Source organism: Passer montanus, unplaced genomic scaffold, assembly GCF_014805655.1.
Source record: "Passer montanus isolate IOZ18808 unplaced genomic scaffold, ASM1480565v1 scaffold31, whole genome shotgun sequence".
Classification (NCBI taxonomy): domain Eukaryota; kingdom Metazoa; phylum Chordata; class Aves; order Passeriformes; family Passeridae; genus Passer; species Passer montanus.
In genome coordinates, this window is record NW_024367819.1 from 10,120,806 (window position 1) to 10,141,979 (window position 21,174).

The window sequence follows — 21,174 nt, forward strand, 5'->3', positions numbered from 1 at the left end:
TCTAGCCACTGCCAGTGTGAAACTGGACCAAAATTATTCCTGTTCTGAGCATCAGAAATGACTGGAGGACCTTGATAATCACCTGATTCACAAAGGTATAAAATAACAAGCCCCCAAGAGCCTGCTGGCTAAGTGCCAAGCTTGTTTTACAACCACAGATTAAAAGATTTGTCAACTGCAAACAGTTACGTCTTCCAAGACAGGATATTGCTAGGCCAATGCCAGACAAGCCTCTTCCAAGATGACAACATCAACCCTGCTCCAACATATTCCTGTGAACAAACTTCTGAGTGCCTGGCTTTGCAGTTCTCCTTAATAAATGCTTTTACTTTTTATATATTTTACAGAAAGGACAAATGCTTTGAAACGGTGCAGCTACAAGATGCTTATGGAAACTACCTCCTTTAGACAATGCTAAGGGAATGATTTTCATCTCATTACCCTGTCCTAGGCACTAATTCAAGATGAAAGATCTTAGACTATGTACAAAGACCAAGTGTAAATGATTACTTCAAAATGCATCACCGCTATATTAGTCTGGTAACTCAAATCCAGACCTCAACAAGCTTCCCACTTGAAGCGTTGACTTCCGACATCTTTGTTGGAATCCTGTTTGTTAAATCACACACATTATCTTCTGGCACACAATGATCAGTCTTTGAGAACCTCTGAAGAAACCCTGCAGTACCTAACAGAATCTAAGAAAATCCCCTACAACCAAAACAACAACACAATATGGAACCTGGATGCCTGTTCCTCCCAAATCCAGGAACTAACAGAAGGTAATGAGCAGGTTAGAATGATGTATCACATCCTTCTGATGACACCTTTAATCTCTTAGCCAGACATCACCCACCATTTCACACTGAATAAAAACAGTTCCTCCAACTTAAAGAAATTAATCCCACTAAACACATTCCTGTTCCCTACAAGACCACTTTAAAGCTATTCTTTTGAGTTATACCCTTCAGTATCCCATTGCTGAACTACTGCATACACTCATAGGAGCAACTTTTACACTACTTTGATAATCTCTGAGAAATTGAAAGGGAGAGGTTCTTTTATCCCTGTACTTTTTGTCTCATTCTGGAATTAAAAAGCCATCTTTTCAAGTATTCTTCCAAGGCTTAACAGGAACCTTACAGGCAGCTGTGATCAGGCTAAAAAAAAAAAAAAGATTGAAAAACAAAATTAAAAACCTGTGCATAGAGTGCAAACACAGGTTTGCAGGGGTAAAACTTACCAGCAGCTTATGCTAATTTCAGACATCTGTGTCTATTCTTTATGATAACTTATTCCCATCTCCTTCACTGTACTGCCACCAACCCTCAGAGTCAGACATTGAGTGGATCTGAACACAAATTCATCAGAGACGACTTGTAAACTGGAAAAGGACTTGAACCCTTGGGAAAGATTTTTGTACTGGGACAACAGGAATAACAGAACTAAACGAATTAAGAGAATTCTAGACCTTACTAACATACACTTGACAGGCAGTTTTAGATGCTGTAGGAATATGTGATTAAGTCTGAATCTAAGGAGACTGTACTCATCAGATCTGATTCAAAGAGCCATCCCATATGTGCTACATACTCTTCCTCCTAACTTCATGTGGCAAGTTCTGAAGGTCTGTGGTAGCTGCTAAAAAATATCACTATGAGACATAGTGGTCAGAAAACTTCAAAATATTGTCAGTTCTCATTTCCATTGCCAAAACACTATCCCTTGTAAGAATTATATCACACCATACAAACTCTTTATTTTATTTAATTCTTACAACTCTTTGACAGTATACAGCTCTTCTTTCTACTAAACTATAGTTCTTTGTTTCTGCAAGATTAATGCTAGGAGGAACAGTTCAGAACCCTGTTAGAATTTTTCTTTTCCTTCTCCAGAGTATTATTAGCAGTGATCAAAACATTGCGTAGCACATGTAATTTGTTCTCCTTCAGTCCCTAGCAGATAGAAAGGAACAGAACTGGAGGGCAGTAAGGATTTTTGACTCTATTTGAGGCTCATGCTGCTATTCAAACGGGTCTTCAGGCAAGTAAGTCCACAGTTCCTAAAGGAAATCTCAATAACAATGACAGGTCTGCACAATCACACCTTAACCTATGCCTGGCCAAGTAGAAGAGTCATGATGGACAAGAGTTACAAAACACATCAGAGATGTGGTTAGACCAAGGAGTATCACAGCCTGCAACCTGTTCTAGGGAAGTATGAACATTCAGCATACTGAGTATTTAGAAAGGTGCCAGACTTCAGCTCCTGATCCATGGTATTTGCTTTAAAAGTACTGTAAATAAGCAGTCTACACACAAAATGTGACAGTATGGACTTTGACTGCCAATTACATTCTAGAAATACTTGTGCTGAAGTCCAAATTAACTGAAAATTGACTTTGTTAAAAAGCTGGTTTGGAATTTCAGCTACTTGTGATGGTCTAAATAGAATATAAACTGAGTACTATAAAGCTGGAAATTTTCCTGAGGCATTTATCCAAAATTAAGCTCAATTATTTTGAGGGTTACTGAATTAAAACCAAATCTTAAAAAAAAAAAAAATTTATGTTCAGTACTATCAAAAGAACATGCAACTCAAACTCTAACTGGCATTCCCTAAAGATACCAGTGCAGCACAGAAGCCAGTTATACAAAATGCTCTCCACACCACCACCACACCACTGCAGCTGTTTTTTACAGACAGCCACCCCTGTTCCTGTGCAGTCCCTGTGGTACCGCCCTACAGGACAGGTTCTGCACCTGGGGCATTTCTTTCCCATGTGGTGTGACTTATCTGAAGTATGGCACCACAGACTGTGGCAGTAAAAGCTACACCTTCCAATCTCATTCTCACAGCAAATAATGGAGAACTAATCTGCTAACAACCACCCTTCCAGGATTTCCTGGAATTCTTTCTTCCACTACCTCTTAATGCTGTCAGAGAATCTCATTATGTCCTCAACACAGTTCTGGACCTCCAAACCATTGTGCAACTGCACTGTTTGCATGTAATCCAATTTACCCAAGCTAAGAATCTTGTGAGACCTCAGGCCCATATCCTTCATCCCTCCTGACTGTACCTCTACAGCAGCAACAGCCTCTTCCCAGTGCAGCTTCTTAACTCGTCTGACAGACTAGCGCAAGCTGAGAGCACAAGCTGAGCGAGAGCTCTGGAATATGGCAAGAAATGTACAGTCTTACCAGGCAGAAGAGGATCTTCAATACATAGCATGGATGGTCTGTATCCATTAGTCATGACTTTCATGATTTCTTCTTTGGCAATATAGGCACCTCCATTTTTTATTCTAATACCAGTTTTCAAGTAGTTAAAATTCCTTCCATAGAGTTCAAAAAATTCTATTAGAAGCATTCCAAGGTTTTCATCAGCTCTTCTGGCATCAATTCTTGGATGTAGCTGTAACACAAACCGTTTTTTTCATACAAAAATTAGCAGTTTTCAGACCATAACACAGGGCAACAAAAAGGTCTAATTTAAACAACTGAATATTTCTTCACATAAGTCTCAACTGAAAAATTCATTCTTCATGTACTTAAACCACTCTCACACAACCTAGAGGGGGCAGCACTTCAGCAGCATCTGAAAGCCAAAGAATTCTTTCATCTTTCCTCATGTAGCTTTTTGAGGCTTAGGGAATTATTCTCCTTAAGTCAAAACCAAGAAATAAGTACTGCATGCTAAATTATAGCCTAGTTAGTAACAAAGTAGTACCTGATTTTCCACAGCAAATCCATCCCTCAATGCTTTCAGAAAGTGGGGGGCAATCTAGTTGCCCCAACTGAAATACAGTTTGTGTCTCTATCTCTACTTATTATATTTGGTACACAAAATCTATAGTAATATTTCAATCAACACTACCAGCAGGAGAATATGTAAGTTTTCCATTACCACAGCTGCTGAGAGATGCTAACCCCATACCTCATCATAGCTGTAGGAAGCTCACTGTCAAAAAAATGTATTAAGAGAAGTTGTAACTTGTTTCTAACATTGTAACTTGTGACTATTTAATCAGTCAAGTACAGCATCTGCCAGTCTTAAGCATGTCAAAACCTAATCAACATATGAGAAAAAAACTTGACTGTTGGATTTCATAATTTTAATAACACTGAAATCAACTACTCTGCACATTCAGTACCAGTAGTCTGGGAAGCAAGAGACAAAATGCATCCTGCAGATTTACAAAGCAGCATTAAGATGATTCAGGTACAGGCCCCGGTGTAGAGAGCAACACACAGCCTCCATGCCTTTCACAAGGCTCCTGTTGCTGTTCCAGCTCACACAGGATAGATCCTGGATATTTGAGAGGTAGTCCACAGGATCTTTCAAGAGTCAAACACTCAGAGCCATAACAGCAATGCTGCACATTGCAAGGGGCATCTGAGGAAACAGTACAATAAAAGGGCATAGGTACAGCACCCAAAATATTTTGAGGAACATGGAAACAAATAAGGAATAGACTTACCTGCAGAAAACTAATTGCCATTAAAATTAGGCTGTAAGAGCTAATTCCACCAGTAAAAACTTCATTCAAATCCCTCTGAAGGAGGAACTGTTTTAATACTAAAATCAAGTAAGGTAGCAAAGAATATTTCTGCAAAATAAAACAAGTTTTAGCAATGATAATGTCAACATTCCAAAACAAATAAAGCAGTATGCAATCTCAGCACACAAAGATTCATCTAATACGAAAATATTTCCAGTGGTGTACTATACTGCATTTCCACAGGAAGAACTGAAACTTGATTTTTTTATTCTAGAAACAGATGAATAGACTTTAACTCTTATTAGATCGAAGACCTTAAGTATCAAATTTATTTCCCACCTAAACAGTAAGACTTTTATATCCTTCTTTGAATGCCAGTGTCACTCACTAGAGTCAAAGCTTTCACTCTAAATAGTACTTCTACTACAGAGCACAAAAGGAAACTTTTAAGTGTGTAGCTACACAGGAATTGTTTTTTGACAGTTTAGCAGGACAGTATTCATAATGCAGCATCACTTAAATTCAAGGTAAGCAAAACTTGAGAAGAGACTTGCTTCTGAAGCAAAGTTTAGTGCCTATCTGTACATCTAGACATGACCATAGAAGTTCTTTCACAGTGTACAGGTTTCTTCACTCAAACACCTAGCACTCAAAGGGAACACTGAATCAACACCAATAGATAATAAATTAAAATATCCATGTTTAATTAGTATTAATGAAAATAGTCTTCAGCAATAAATTGTCCAGCCATGCCAAAAAAGGCTAGCTAAGCATCTAGCACATCCTTGGTAAGTAGCATAACATTCAATACATGGCTGATACCTTCATGTATTCCTTGATAAATCGAGCTGCCTTCACACCAGTTTCTACATTAAAACTGATGTCAACTTTCACTTCTGTCTCCTGGTCAGTGAGTTTTATTATTGGCACCTGAAAAGATTAAGACAAGAATGTGAATCCCCAGGAATACAACACTGGTGCTGTTCCCTAGCTTACTCAAGACACATGGATACTAACAGTCCAAATGATCGCAACTATCAAGTCTCTCTGAGAGGAGGTAACAATCCTAAGCTGACTGACCACTGAATGCTTTCTAGGGAGGTGATTAATGTACAACCACATTAACTTACCATCACTCTGGTACTCTACCAGAGCCACTAGCTATCTGCCTTCACAGCTGCAATAGCAGTGTTTCATATGACAACTTAATTTACTTAATTTAATGACTCATTCCAATTAATAGGAGATCTTGTAATCTCATAACCTGTGGGAGCTGCATTCTTCTGACCCAGTATTGCACCATTCACTTACTGAACTGACAGGAAATCAGTCACGAAGAAAGTAATGCCTGTTGATTTATCAAGATGAACTGGTTCAATGCAGAGTCAAATGAAAGCCAGAAGAGACAAAGCAAAGCTGCTGTAGTAATATGGCAGGAATAAATTAATATAGAATGACTGAGTATGTAGTTTAGCTTGACACCACCACCTGCAAGGCAGTGCCCTACAAAATCATCTCACAATCATAACCTAAACTTCAGCTGATAACATTTATTTTAAATTGAACTCCTCATACTTTTAATTTGAAACAGAAAACAAAAAAGAGCAGAAATATAGCACCATTTTATACCAACATCAAAAGAAGAAAAATAAAAATGAATAGTAGAATTGTAAGCCTAGCATAGTGCTGTTTTCTGTCATTAACTGGTAATACAGATTCTGAAAATCCCACTAGTTCTCAGGTAAACCAAAGACTACCAAAGCTACTGTTATGTACTGCTACTCTAATCAAAGCCACAGGAATATTATGAACCTAAACAAGGATGACTGTTTTAGAGACCACAAAACAGAAGTTTGCTAACAGAAGTTTGGAATACTCACCTTAGTGCCCTGAAGAAAATATTACTTGCCCAGTAACATAAAATTCTCATGCATTAAGTTTTTAGCTTATTCAACATGATTCAGGCTTACAAGAAAGATGTAAGAGATAGCACACATCAGTCTCACAAATGACAAAGCTCTCAAGTATATTTTGGACAGGAAACCCCAATGTTAGGTTTGGAACACTTCACTATGCCATCAGAAACAAGACAACCTGAAAACCATGTTGAAAGCTAGACAGCTCTAGTTACTGGCTGAACAAATTCCCCTCAAAGGTCAGTGGAAAAACATTATGCAAATAGTTAACTTATTTTACTGGATATTTCGCAAATAATAATTTTCATTTCTTTATTGACAACATAAAGTATGGCCTCCAGCAAACACAGTAAGTACGCAGAATTACCAATGTCCATGTAAAAGACTCCATGCTATTGCTAAACACATACAGATTCTACTGAAACCTTGCAGAGAGTTTAAGACAATATAATTTGCTTTAGGAATTAAGAATACTATTTACCACCAAGATCTGAAGGGGTCTGAAAGTTTTTCAGTTCCATATCCCAAAGCTATTACTTACCGTAGCTTTGTCAAGTACTTTAATGGAATATGGCTCAGCCACATTGTGTTTTCTCAGTGCTTGCTCCAACAGCTGTAAAGGGGGTCGTTCCCATTTCCCAAAAACAACTAGATCAATATCACTAGAAAAAAAGAACATAGCATGAAATCCAGTAAATCTAAAGCACAATACACTACCAAAAAATATGGTAAGATTGGCATTCTACATACTACAAGCCATACATGGTGATCATGTTGCAATTTGCAATGTAGGTTTCCAATAAGCTTCTTCCAGGAGCGTTAAGCAAGAAAGTGCAAGGTTTTTAGGACCCAAAGCAGTATTCTAGTCCCTGTCTTCCATTATTCTGATGAGTTTTTCTCTGAGTTCCTTTACCTTTTATCTTTCATGCTCCCTCCCCTCTGACTTCAACAGTCCAATTCCATCCATGATCTATCTACTCATGTTGATGGCCATTTTAATAATCCAAAGAATTTTATCAGTGATTGGTATTCACAGAAACAAAATTTCCAGTGCTTTCCTTCTGAAAATTTAATTTATATAAAGACAACTTCATCTTCAAGGCAGAAACATAGGTTTCCACATCCAATTGAACCATTAAGTGCTACAAAATACCAAATTAAGTAAGACATTTTGCTCTCCAAAAAGATGGTAATACAGCACTGTGATGGTTCTTTTGACTTTACACAGTAACTCTGTGGTAAGTGACACATTCTTAGTAATTTATCTTATTTAACAAAACAATCTTTACAAGGGAAATGCCAAACATTGTTTCACTGTCTGTTTAAAAAAAAAGCCAAAGACTAACCCCAGACACAAGGAAGAAAAGGTAATTCACCAAAGGGTCAATAAGCAGAGCAGAGCAGTAAGATAATACATCAAATACTTTTCACAAATCTCAAAGTTCAAAAGCTCTTCCCTTTGTCACATGAAACATAAAAGTTTCACTGAAAGTTTGACACATTTGCACATTCTATTCTCAACTCCTCTTTGAAATCTACCATTTCTCAAAAAGAAGACAAAAGTAAACTATTACTTACCTAGTTGGAAGATAAAGCCCTGTACTAAAGCTGCCAAATATCTGGACCTGGAAAGAACACAGCAGGAAAACATCTTGCAATTATGAATATACACTTCCTTTTACTTTCACAAAACTTCATACTTTTCTCCAGTTATTAAGGATATAGCCAGTAAAAAAGCTACTTTACTATATAATCTGTACAAGCACACTTTTTCTTAGAGATGCAACTTCAGAGGAAATTTGGCTTCTTTACCGTGAAATAACTACCAATCCAGCTACCAGGGAATAAATTTAAGCAAGTTCTTTTCATTACTTATTTCCAGTTTGACAGACAAAAGCTTTTATCAATTCCCTTCCCTCCTGCTCCTTCCTTTCCTTACAGGACAGCTTTACTGAAACTGAAAGAGTTTAAGGGAAATTTTTTCCAAATTTTTATGTTCAAAAATCAGCAAGTAAGTCTAAACATATCATTCAGATAAATATGAATACTACAGATTTTACTGTCAAGAACAACTATGAAGTAACAGCAGGTGTTTGTGTGTGGAAAAGCAGGCATAATGAAGATACGTCCACAGACCACATCAAATACTTTCAGTGAGCTTCCCATCTAAAGAATTGAGATGTTCTTCCCTCTCTGATACAGCAGAGCCCAACTCACAAGCTCACTTAGTTTTTTGCCAGGCAACACAGGCCCTTTTCAGTGTTTATATCAATTTCCACAAGGTAGAAAAATTTCACAATGAAGGAAAAACACCGGGTGAGGATGAAGCAGATGAGCTTTGCAGTATTTTTGGCTCAGTGCTGTAGCCTGAGCCCCCACTGTTTGTCATTGAAGGCTATGAAATCACTGTGGTCTGAGACATTTTTCTGGTGGCTAATGACAATGCTACAATCTAGCAATCACAAAGGTGATGCTAGAAATACAATTTAGAATACATGCTTTTTGAATAAGTAGACTTATTCATTGGGTAACAAAGTGTTTGAAATTACACCAGCTTAGATTGCAATGTATCTCAGGGAGTGCAATTTTCCCACTACAGCAGGGCTAAAGCAATTCCTTGAATGTCAAATTCATGAAGAGTAAAAAAAAAAAAAATCTGCATTTAATGGCTCTTTCATAAAATATTTTGATTTTAAAATATCCACACATTCAGTACTCCTTGCAGACATGGATATGTCGGTAGTCAGTCTCACTTGAATATTCAAAATTAAATTATACAGAGACAATCAAATTAATAAGCTTTTACATTAAGAAAGGCACTACTAAAAGCTTCACATTCCCAGCTCTCAAAATGAAAAAACATTCAGTAGAATTCATTAACTCAAAATTTAGGTTTGAAGTTTCCCCACTTTTCAAAATAAATTTCCAAATACTGCAAGAACTGTGATATTAAGTCAATTGCCTTAAACTTAAATAGTCACCTGTTTATTCCTAAAAGAAAAATAACAGCAAGGTTAAGTGAACCAAGCTCTACAATTTACTAGAGAAGCAAATCACAGCTGAAGCTACACTCACATCAGCGGTAGGCCAAAGATCTTTGATGACAGTTTCTATCCTTTTTACCACTTCTCTTCTCATAGCTGCTTCTTCAGGACGAGGGGACATGAAGTCATAGAAGTCAATGATTTCCTCATGTAGTCTAATGGAGAAAATAGGATCAGTTAAAGTGGCCATTGAACTATTTAACTATTACAATACATTTTACAAGAAACACGCCATAGGTTTTATTTAATATCATCCTTGAACCAAAGAGCTCAGAACACTAACTCTAGTAGATATTTACTAAATTTCTTACTGGCTCAGTGAAGGCCAAATTCAATTCCTGATTCTTAATAATTCTTTTCTTTAAAAAACAAGGCTGAGTCTTAAAAACTACATAATGATGCAAATGTGAAGGAGCACAAGATCAACCAAAGTCTTCAAGCATGTTTACTTATTCTAACAGCAGCTCTTCTGTTTATGTAGCAGTTTACTCAGACTACAAACAGGCCACTGGCATTACTGAGATTTTGTAGAGGACAACAGAAAGGACATTTGAGTATTTCTTGATGTAAAAACATACACTTTGACACTCAGGCCCTTCAGTAGCCATTCATCCATATAGAAAGTGACCTTCCAACTGAACTCAAAGTGAGAAATGTTGAATATATTCTCAAGTGTAAAGTATTTTTATATCAATGTTACATGAGGAGTCCTGACACTGGAACCTTAATCACCTATTAAGCTCTTTTGTCTGACATCTACCAGTACTATAGAACTCTTGCTGCCAAATTTGAGGATTCAGGTGAATGTCATGTTTGCCTTCAATGGAAAATCATCAAGCCACACCAAACAAAAATGCAAATAACTACCGCTGTGACATTTTTCCAAAACATTTTTTGATGTTGACATATTTCTAAGATTTCTGTCTAACTCACAAAATGTATCTAGTCAACATTGTAGTGAAATGCTGTCCTAAACCCAAAAATCAATCTATAGTTTATATACTTAGCCTTCCAAAAGGAAAATTTAATACCTCTCTCGTAGAGCTCAACTCTTCATCTGAGATTTTCACAATTCATTTTACTCAGGAACTCCCCTGCTAGCAGGTAACTTCCAAGAGACCACATGCCTAATTTTTAAGTGTCAGTATTCCTTCCCATACACAAAGAGATTTTTGCAGCAAAGCTCAAACATACTTCCAAAAAGCATAAATATTTTTAATTACTGTTTGTACTTTCTCTTTTCTTAAACTGAGCCTGGACCCACAACTGAACATTTAACTACACAGCAGATTCAACTAACATTTCAATTTGCTGATGATCCACTTAATTCCAAAATTTTAGAGCAAGACAGAAAATACAAACTAACACGCTCTTATTTTGTTTTATTTATAGAAAGTATGGTTTTTTCCTACCTTTCCAAGACAAAAAGACCAATGAATAAAATACTCGAATAGCCTTAAAAGCAATGGGGACAGCCTAAAGACTTCCCATTCTTCTGCCTATAATAATCTGCAGTAGGCAGATACAGGCTGAAAGCAAGAAAAGGCAAGAAAAGCAAAGGGGCAGCCATCCTTCCAAGCCTCCAGTAATTTCATCTGGCATACATTCAGGGTGAATCCCAAACTGATACCTATTAGCTCAAAGAACTTCATTCCATAGATTTTTTCCAGGTCTTTTAGTCCATTTCGGCTTTGTTATTTGTGGCATGCAATGAGAATTTAAGTATGCATCAGAATAAGGAGTTTTTTATTTTAAACTGCTGCCTGGTAATGATTTTATCTGATGTTTTTTCCTGGGGCAAAAAAAAAGTTGTTACTGGCAGATCATCTCAAAACACAAAACTTCTCAGGCTCTCAATCCATTTATCTCTATCCACCAGTAGTTTTCCAAGCTACTAATCCTCATGGGTTTTTGTCTCCTTTGACAAGAGGAAATCCAAAGTTTGATCACTGCTAACCACCTTCGGCTTGTTTTCAATTTGCACCACGTTTTCTGACAGGTGGGCAGAAACACACAGAGAGTCAACACACCATGCTGCCTTTCAGTCCCGGACACACACATGTTTTCATTTTATTGTCCCTACACTTGGGAATATTGCTGCTTGAGGGCACCTGAGCACACAGCTGCTCTTTAAAAGAAACCATAATGAAGGAGCTTCGAGGTGTTTTCTGAACAAAACTATCAACACAGAGCCCACTCCATGTGTGCATTCAGCCTGAATTATTTTTCTTCAGTCATGATTCTATATTTACTAGAGTTTAATTTTACCAGCAATTTTATAATCTAATGAACAATGAACTCCCATTGTGTCTGTCTGCAGTCAGCTTTAGCTTTCTATTATCCTTTCTATCCTCTTCTCACTCGTTTCTTCCCTCCAGGTATTTATGAACATATCGAGGAACAGTCTTGAATACTTCTATTTGTAACTTTTTCCTCATTATAAAGTAAATAATTTATTCTTTCCTTTGGTTATTTCTAAGCACTAACCCAGCAAACCCATAAATGTTTGGTTTTTACAGTCTTCAAAAAGAATCTCAAACATTCTTCTGAAAAAAATCCAGAAATTGTGTTATCAAACTGAACACAGGAATATGGATTAACAATGAATCCTTCAAGAAAATGAGACCTGTGAGACACAACTATCTTAATCAAAGCATGTACTAGACCCTTTCTTTATGTCTGATCATGCAACAAGTTCTGGGTTTTTAATGGTATCAGCCCCATCCAACCACTCCAGGAGATCTAGACATTTCTGGGGAAAAATGCATTTACAGTAGCCATCCTGTACTAGGGAAAAGAATAAAAGGGGAACCCATCCCCATCTCTACCCCACCTCTACCACACACAGCACAGCCTTTCAAAGGCAGCCTCAGTGCATCAGTGAGCTCAAGAAAATAACACACAAGCACTCTCACTCTGATGCCCCACTGAGCCTCTCCTCCAATGATTAACACAGTCACAATTGTTAACCATGCTATGAAAGACTCAGAAGAGTATCACTTAGCACTAGTCTACAAGCCCTTCCCTCATCTGCTCTTTAATATGAAGTCAGGTTCATATTTTCTACTTCACACTGGCAAGGCAGTACTTGGTTTAATGCTTCAATCTGCACAGGACAACAGCAGAGGTCTCAATATCAAAGCTCATTTAGAGTTCAAGCCATACTCATGGCTAATTCCCCTGGAATTCACTGGCATATACCACAAGTATACACAAGACATGCGTGTATAACCAGTATTATTCTGCTGACTGGATTTAAACTCATACTGAAATTTAAAATTGCAGTTGCCTGGAGTCAAAGCTTTAAGTCTCTGAAGTCCTTCTCTGACAGAAAGCAATTAGTTCACTTAGTTCTTACTACAACATGGTCTGTGTTCTCCCGTGTGCCCTTTCACGTCTCTCTCTGAGCCCTACTGACTCTGGCAAGTTTCTTGCTTTTGATGTGCAAGACTTTTAGGTCTTAATGCATTTGGCAAACCAGTTCACAACCCTCTGTCTTAAAAGACTTCTATTTTGCTTGCTCTTTCCAGATTCCTTAATTCAATAACAGTTTCTACTTCTTGTCTATATCCTTCTGGATAAGAATCAGTGCTATACTCACAGTCAGCATATGGCAGTACAACCGCTGCAGTGGCATTCTACCTTCTGGTTTGCACCTGAAGAAGCTTCTCAAAACAGAGATGCTTTTTTCAAATGTAATGTTACAGTAGCTTGCATTTTTGTAAACACCTTTGCTCAGATAAAGTTATTGGAACACTGTCACAAAAAAAGCCCAACTCTCATGTACATAAAACAAGATCCTGTATGCTTTTCAGGACTAATCCCAGTATAACTTCTTACTAGCTGAAAGAATAATGCAGTGTCTGAAAAAAACAGATAACCTTGGAACAGTCAGCCAGCCAACACAGGGATAGTTTTTATTTAAGTATTTCGTCCACATACCCTCTATGATTTTCATAAGCACTTTTTAAGTCAGGACTTTGACATTATTTTAACCATAAGAAACATAAGTGCCATATGCAGCACATGATGTACATGCAGATACAAGTAACAACCTAACTGCTATTTTTTTTTTTTCATAGAACTTCCCTCAACATATGGACAAGTCAGTCTTCTCAATATCCTTCGGGCTTCTTAAAGAATTTGGTTCCCAACAGCATCACAGAACCTAGCAATCTCCTGTAACATTTTAAGATGCCTATTGTATTACCTCACTAGCAAATGTAGGCCTTTTAATCAACTTTTTCACAAGACAGCTTTACTGTATTTATAGAAATACTGGGAAAGAAACTTGTTGGTAAGCTATAACTGTACTCTTACCTAATATAAGATGGCAAAGATTAGAACACAGGAATGAAGAAGAGAGGCTACTTGTACTTGCTAGATTATTCAGGTTGCTAATTTTAACAGCCTGGAGGAACCTACCATTTACTGATGTTATTAATGCTAAGCACAGCAAGCATCTGCTGCTTACAGGCTGAACTACTGCAACGAAATTAACATCTTCTGTTTATCAAAAAATTACCCCTTCTACTGTTTAAGGAAAAGCAGCCACTCTTCTAGCCTCTAGCTTAAAATAACACTCAGGTGACATTCTCAGACTTTTGCAATGTTTTTCCTGAAAGGCAGGTTTCTAAGAAAGGAGATCATCCATTTTACTCATTTACTGCAAACATTATTATACATAAGATTGACTTATTACTTTAAGGACCAACTTCAATGCAATGAAACGAAATTCTCAAACATCAACAAACTAGAAGGTAAATTAAAACCTACAGAGACTTTGTTCCCTCTAGTAAGCATCCGGTTCCTTTTCAACACGACTACACTACTAAGCACATTAATTTATTCTAAAGGAACAGTACAAACATGATTACATCTTTTATGTGGAACAACTAACACTTTTTAAAAACATTCTTTACTCAGTATTTTTCTAGCTGAAGGCTAACACATCATCCAAGCACCCTTACAAAAGGAAAGAATAGATGCCACAGTTAAAGCATGGGGGTCTAATACTAGGGATGTGCAGAAAATGGAGGGAAAGAAATAAAGGTTACAAGTCATAGAATACATTCCTTCTATAAAGCAGGAATTCCAAAACATGTGTAACTTCACTGTCTCAAGACTAAATCATGAAATGCACGTCAGTCACTGCACATACTTTGCAAATCTGTTGAACTGTACCTTCACCTATGACTAGGGCAAAGCACAATTGCATTATCATGAAAATGCAGGTGAAATCTCACACTACAACAATCAAATGCATTCAGTAGTTGAAATCAGTCAATCACTCTTACAGTCTAAAACTAAAGAACACAGCTCAGTGAAATAAAGGGGATACATATTGATCTACACATACACACACACAGAGTGTGTGAAAGCAAGAATGCATTCTGAGACAGACTTCTCCCAGAATGATCTAAGATGAAGACATCTGCAAAAGGGGCTAAAATGCAGCTATGACCAAGAAGAGACGAACTACAATTCTTCACATTCCCACTCACATGACCCATCAGATGCCTTTAAATGTGTATACGCGTCCTCCTCAACACCGGTAAGGCTCAGGCAGCACTACTACTACTCTATGCCCTAATGCAGTATTCTAAGCTTACAGATGAGAGAAACTATGAAAACACAGTGTTTTCATAGTTCACAAACCATACTGCTACATCAAATCAGTCTCATTCTACTACATTATTCAGACAGCAATTAACTTTGTCACTGTAATTGTATGGAAGGCAGCAAACTACAATGACTGGCAGAATAAAGAAAAAAATCCCAACTATATAGTACTTATGAATCAGAGCTCTGAAATGTTTCACAGACAGGTACCCTAAATACCAAACTCAAATAAGAATTGTGCTTACTTTGCAAGTTAGCTACACAGGAGAGATTGGAAGAAAAAAGTAATCTGTTCTCATCCACAGAAGAAAGAGTAGTTTATAAAATACACTGTACATTTTCCACAGAATATCATATTGTTCTTATTTCCTCTCCGAGCTTTCTCTTTGCCCCAGAGTCATGCAAGTCGAAGCCCATCCTACCTTCAGACCAAGTTTCCTGCCAATTCAATTTTACCTCTTAAGAACACCTTGACAGTTGATGCACTCAAGAAACTAAGTTTGTTGGACTGATTTACACTGCAAATTTCCAGACCTAAGTAACAGAATTTGTCTGCATTTTGAAGAAAATCAGAAACTAAAATATTTTTGCAAACTATATCAATCCAATAACACTCAACTAAATACCTTATTAATGGCTGGATGAGCGCTGAAAAAGCTGCGTCATAAAAAAAATAAAAATAAGCAGATGTACCTCTCCAATTCAATACATAGCAATGTAGATTTGCTATATAAGCTTCTGAAGTGCATTACTCCTGACTTGGACTGATGGACCTCCCTACACCACCAAGAAAACATCACAATCATTCTGTTGTACCAGTGAAGGAGAATGCCATATATTAAACCTTGAGACTGAATCAGCAAGCTTGTTATGCCAATAAATAGAAGCACTAAACCCTGAAATTCCTGTCTTAATACCATTCTTTTCCAAATGCTCAAAGATAGCAAGCGATTAACATCCCAGACAAGTCAGACTGCAACAGCAGAAACATATTAGTGATGAGAGACTAATTTATCCAATGTAGATCAGGTATTCATTACATCAGGTTAGCCACTGAAACATTAAAGAGAAGCAACTCTTGACGTAATTCTGAGCAGCAGACTCCAACTCAAAATGCACCCATCAAAGCACTACTGGCAACAAACCCCTCACATACAAAGTCAGCATCTCTGCAAAGCAAAAAAAAGCTAGAAAAGTCTTTTCTGGATTTAAGTACTGCTGCAGTTTCCCTTATAATACAGAAAGTGCCTTCAAAATCATAACCAAAAGAACAATGTGTTTCAGTCTTCTAAAGATATCACACTGGTTGTTTAGTGTGCATCACTAATCAGGTTTTAGAGGAAAAAAAGAGCTTTTACTACTTTGTCATAGGATTCTATCAGAAGATGTCTTCAGAAATCCTGAAGTCATGTACAAAGCAGGAAAAGAGGATTGGAAGATTAGGGATATCAAAAACGATTATGAGGAATAACTTAACGAGATGCAAAGCTAAGACTGAGAAAGGCTAAACTAGTTCAAAAGCCCAAAATCCTGCTTCTGTTAAATGACTTAACTTTCTCTGTACTGATAAGTTAAGTGATCCAAATGCATGATATGTAAAGTTAGTATTTAATTTTTTTTTAATTCCTCAGACACTTCCCTGATCCACAACTATGAAGGAAGAACTAGTCCCAAACTTGTACCAGAACAATAAGTAGTTATCCTTCTTTTTTAATTTAAAAGGATTAACTTTGACATTCAAATAGTCAAAGTAGCCTAAAGCACAATCAATGTAATAAATGAATAACTATGACTATATCAAGATGCCAATGAAAGGAAGTACTGTCTTAAAAAAAAAATCAGAGCTACTTGGAAGAATCAGAGAACCACACAGGAAAATCTATTATTTTTTTTGGATTTCCAAATGGCATTTGACAATGGCCTCATACACCCTTATGCAGGCTTATGAAGAAATTAAGCTGATATGGGATGAAGGGAAAGACCATTCATATAGGTAAAGAGATGTTTTAAACAGGAAACAAGCAGCTGAAACTCTTAGCTTCCACAGTAAAGGAAGACCACAGGTGAAGCCTCCAAGCACAAAACATCAGACAAGTCCCATGTCAGTAATAAGGAGACAGAGTACAAGATAGAACAAGATAGCCCAAGATGAAGGAATCCTGTGACATTATCACACACAGGTATGGTTCATATGAGTCCCAAAGATAAAGCAGGGACTGCAAAGCATCCAGAGGAAATTAGCATCTAGAGGCTGGAAACAGTTTCAATACAAGAAATGATTTAACGAACTAGAAAACAAACAATTGTCAGGCGATTCAACCTCCCCCCTCCTCCTTTTTCAAGTCCCCTGCAAAAAGCACTCATGGCCTGCCTCTGTAATGCACAGACCTGCAACTGGCAGCCACTACAATTCTAGTGACAGCCTCAGGATAGAAAAGAAAACATCATTACGTAATGCATAGCTTTAATGAGGAACATCTTCCCACAGGTCATCTGGTAATCACAGATCATAAAAGATCAAGGCAAGACACATTCATACACAAAATCTACAATAAGCATAACAATGCACTGCCTATAACCCACATGGTCCAAGAGCCACTAATAATTTAAAGCTGGGAGATGCTTCCAGAAAATATCACCACAGGCTCATGTTGATGTATTCTTTTCCCAATATTTGGCACTGGCCTCTAAGGGTCTCACCCAGTACAGCTGTTGATGTTCTTAGTGCCAGCTGTCTCTACTGCCAAAGCCTAACAACTGGCAAAAACACCATGAAGCTGATGCCAGGATTAAATGCTCCAAACATGTCCTGTTCTCCTTTACACACAGATGTGAGCACCTGTCATGCAAGGCCTTCTCATGTTTTACTACTGTAGCTCAGCCTTTCTGACCTCTAGTACCTCTGGTGACTCTGGAGCCTACTGCTGCCAAAACATTCCTTTCATTCCACTCCCCACAGCATCAGTCTCTGACTCTGCACTAGGTACTCACTTTGGGTAGAAATTTTGTGCTTTACCAAGGCAACTTACTTGACCACAGAAAAAAACAGATGCCCTGTTCTTCTGGAAAATACATCCAGCAGCTACCCTGGAACTTCCCTTCATACCAAACTTCAGGCATGAAAACAATCCATTTACCTACATTCTGATGCTCTCTCCAGAAATTTACTATGACTAACAGGTAACTACTTCCACACTTCTCCTTGCATACACTCCAGCACATACTGCCTACTTCTGCCCCGACCCTATAGTCAAGCAAAACAAGAACTGGGGGTAACACGCCAGCGAGACCTGCCTCCTACATTAACACTTCCACTACAGGTGTCCACCCAGCACCACAGACAGCAGACACCAAGGACGGGGCACAGTGTGGGTGAAGCACAGCCAACTGTGTTGATTCTTTACTAGAGCAAGACAGCACTGTTAAGCACAGGGAGAAGTTAAGAATAACCACCCTCGTGAGGCCCCTAAAGCCCTTACAAGTGCTGCACATCCCACTGCAGACAGTAAAGGCTTCAGAGCATTTCCAAAGTCTACATTCTTTCAGCTCAAAGTACAAGAAAGCAAAATTTGCATAAGGGGCTGACTATGTGGCATGCCCACACATTAATTTGTATCTGACAGCTCTGACAGCAGGATAATAAGAAGAAAGGGTTGACAAACACGCAGCTATGCACACCCCTGAATGCAATGGATTTTTAATAGTGCACTGCACTAAACTGTAATTAAATTTATCTTAGTTAAAGTTCTGAAATATATAAAAAATGCAAAAAAAAACCCCTGTAAGACTGGAATTAGAAACACTGCATAGAGGTAAATAAAGATGATCTAATATAAGCTTAGCATAGAGGCGCACCGCCGCATCTCTAGACATCACTTTTTATTCACAGGATCATTCAGCTGCAAACTGGTGAACACTGGAACAAGTCTTCTGTAGAAGCACTGTCATAAGCTTACCTTGCTTATGAGAACTCTCCCCAAGTACCTGTTGTAGCTATTAGGGAATGCTGCCCTGAATCCTCCTTCAGCATAAGGAGATGTGGAGGTCTTGGCGCTGTTTTACTCTATGGCAGAACTTGTTTGTCAATATCAAAAGTGAGTTAAAGACAACAGCTATATAAGAGGAAAAATGAATGTGGGAGGTCATCAGACACTGTGCAACACTAATTAGCCCAGGCAGAGCACCATTCCAACATATAACAGTTCTGGTACCCAAAGTAATCCTCAACAAGCCAGTTCTGTTGTTTCTGCACAGCACTGTAATGTGCCAAGCAGATATGCCAGGTATTTCAGCACTAACCTCATTCAACATCTACAATTAGACTGAACATCTAGTTGAAAGTATTAAGCAGTACATACTTACATTGTTAAAAATGCTTTAATTTTTTACTTACTTTGTTAAATTCATATTAAGAAGTAAAATAATTGAATCTGATGTAATTTTATACTATTCACAAGCTATTAACTACATCTTCAGAGAAAGCACTCCATCAGCTGTGCATCCAAACAAAAGCAGTAGAAGCCTTAGCAAAAAGTTCAGAATAGTCTGATGCCATCTTTTGAAGTAATACTTGAGCACTTCTAAACTCTCTGGATGCTTAAATTACTCAGATATATTTAAGATACTAACTTTACAGAAACAGAAGGTATTTGCTGAACAAAGAATGCACACCATAAGAGGCTAGATGTAGTTTTACACACAAGAGGATACTTTACAGTACCAGGAAATAACATGCACTTCTGAACATCAGTCACAACAGCTTGAATTAACCTCATAATATTAAAGGATACTTTCTCTGCCTTGCATCTGAAACCAATCATTTTGTCATTTGTAGTCCTAAACTAAACCCAGGCACATAGGAATTTACACTGTTGCTATATTAATCACTCTGTTGAAGCACTGGAATAAACTATGGCTTCAACCTCCTCACTCCTTACCTTCCAAAATTCTGTTAAAAGCATAACGTGGGACAATCTAGGGCATCCAAAACAACAGCTATAGGATGAAATGTAATCAAACATAGCTTTTCATGCCTGTGTTTTATGGGAAAAATTTCCGTTACAAAGACTGCTATCAAAGTGGTGAAAGTATCAAATGCTGCTATCAAAGTGGTGAAAGTATGAGGCCACTGGAAAAAAATGAATTATGTATATAAATCAGAGGTATACAGTATTCCTAAACACCACCACACCTACCATCACAAAGCCACTGACTATGAGCAGTGTGAATGGAACAATGACTCGCAGTGCTACAGACCATCCTCAGCTCTGAGTGAGAAAGCAGGAGAGCACAGTACTGCTTCACAGCATGCAATTCATCAGAAGTACCACTGCAGCCTGGGAGGGGGCTAACAGAGATTACCCTGCTTACTCTGTTACCAAAAGACAATACAGTAACACTGTGAGCCACTGCGTATCACTTGGAAATTTCAGCATGCTGTAGAAAAGAGTTGTTCAAGGAACAACATTCACAGCAGAGTAAGCTCCACCATTCATGTACAGGGTAAGCATAAGAGCACCTATGATCAAGTCCTTCCTCCTCTAATCAATGCCCAAACCAGACTGCAACTGAAGATTTTCAGAACCACATTTTTCAACAGTTGCAAATACCAGGACAGCAACACTGAAGATGCTCTGTGAACAGATGATGAGTTACCAAAGAGATACTTCAGGAGCCGGCTGACAGCTCCAGGGAACAGCAGGCAACTAAAGGAACATAAGGGACCCACAAGAAACTCCTGTAGGGATCTGTTCCCATCCCAGCCTTTTCAGTGCATTTTCATTAGAATTGCCAAATAACACACCAGCCAGGCTTCAGGAGAAAGTTAAGCTCATCACTAAACAGGAATTACTCCAGAAGATAGATACCAAAATCCATCAGTGAAAATATTCTTATTTCAATCATGCAAGCACTTCATAAAAAAATTACTAACACTAAAGAGGAAATTGTTTAAGAATATACACTTGTTCAAGACTCACCTTGGGTAGCAGAACTCAAACTTTAAGGCAGAAACTGCTTGTCATATTTAGGTCTATGGTTTCAAGATTCATGCTCTCCTTCAGCACTAGCTAGTTCTCTGCTACTTTAA

The 21,174-nt window shown here is 37.8% G+C and overlaps 1 protein-coding gene across 4 annotated transcripts in view; it reads right to left on the reverse strand.

The window, feature by feature from the left end:
• TENT4A (terminal nucleotidyltransferase 4A) overlaps positions 1-21,174 on the reverse strand; it is a 58,028-nt gene that overhangs the window by 33,831 nt on the left and 3,023 nt on the right. For all 4 annotated transcript variants that reach the window (XM_039714810.1, XM_039714809.1, XM_039714812.1 and 1 more), the window contains exons 2-7: positions 9,496-9,619; positions 7,999-8,045; positions 6,962-7,082; positions 5,327-5,434; positions 4,484-4,612; positions 3,204-3,417 (exon numbers count right to left, since the gene is read on the reverse strand). In XM_039714810.1, coding sequence (XP_039570744.1) covers positions 3,204-3,417; positions 4,484-4,612; positions 5,327-5,434; positions 6,962-7,082; positions 7,999-8,045; positions 9,496-9,619 — 743 coding nt within the window. The remainder of the gene's footprint in view (positions 1-3,203; positions 3,418-4,483; positions 4,613-5,326; positions 5,435-6,961; positions 7,083-7,998; positions 8,046-9,495; positions 9,620-21,174) is intronic.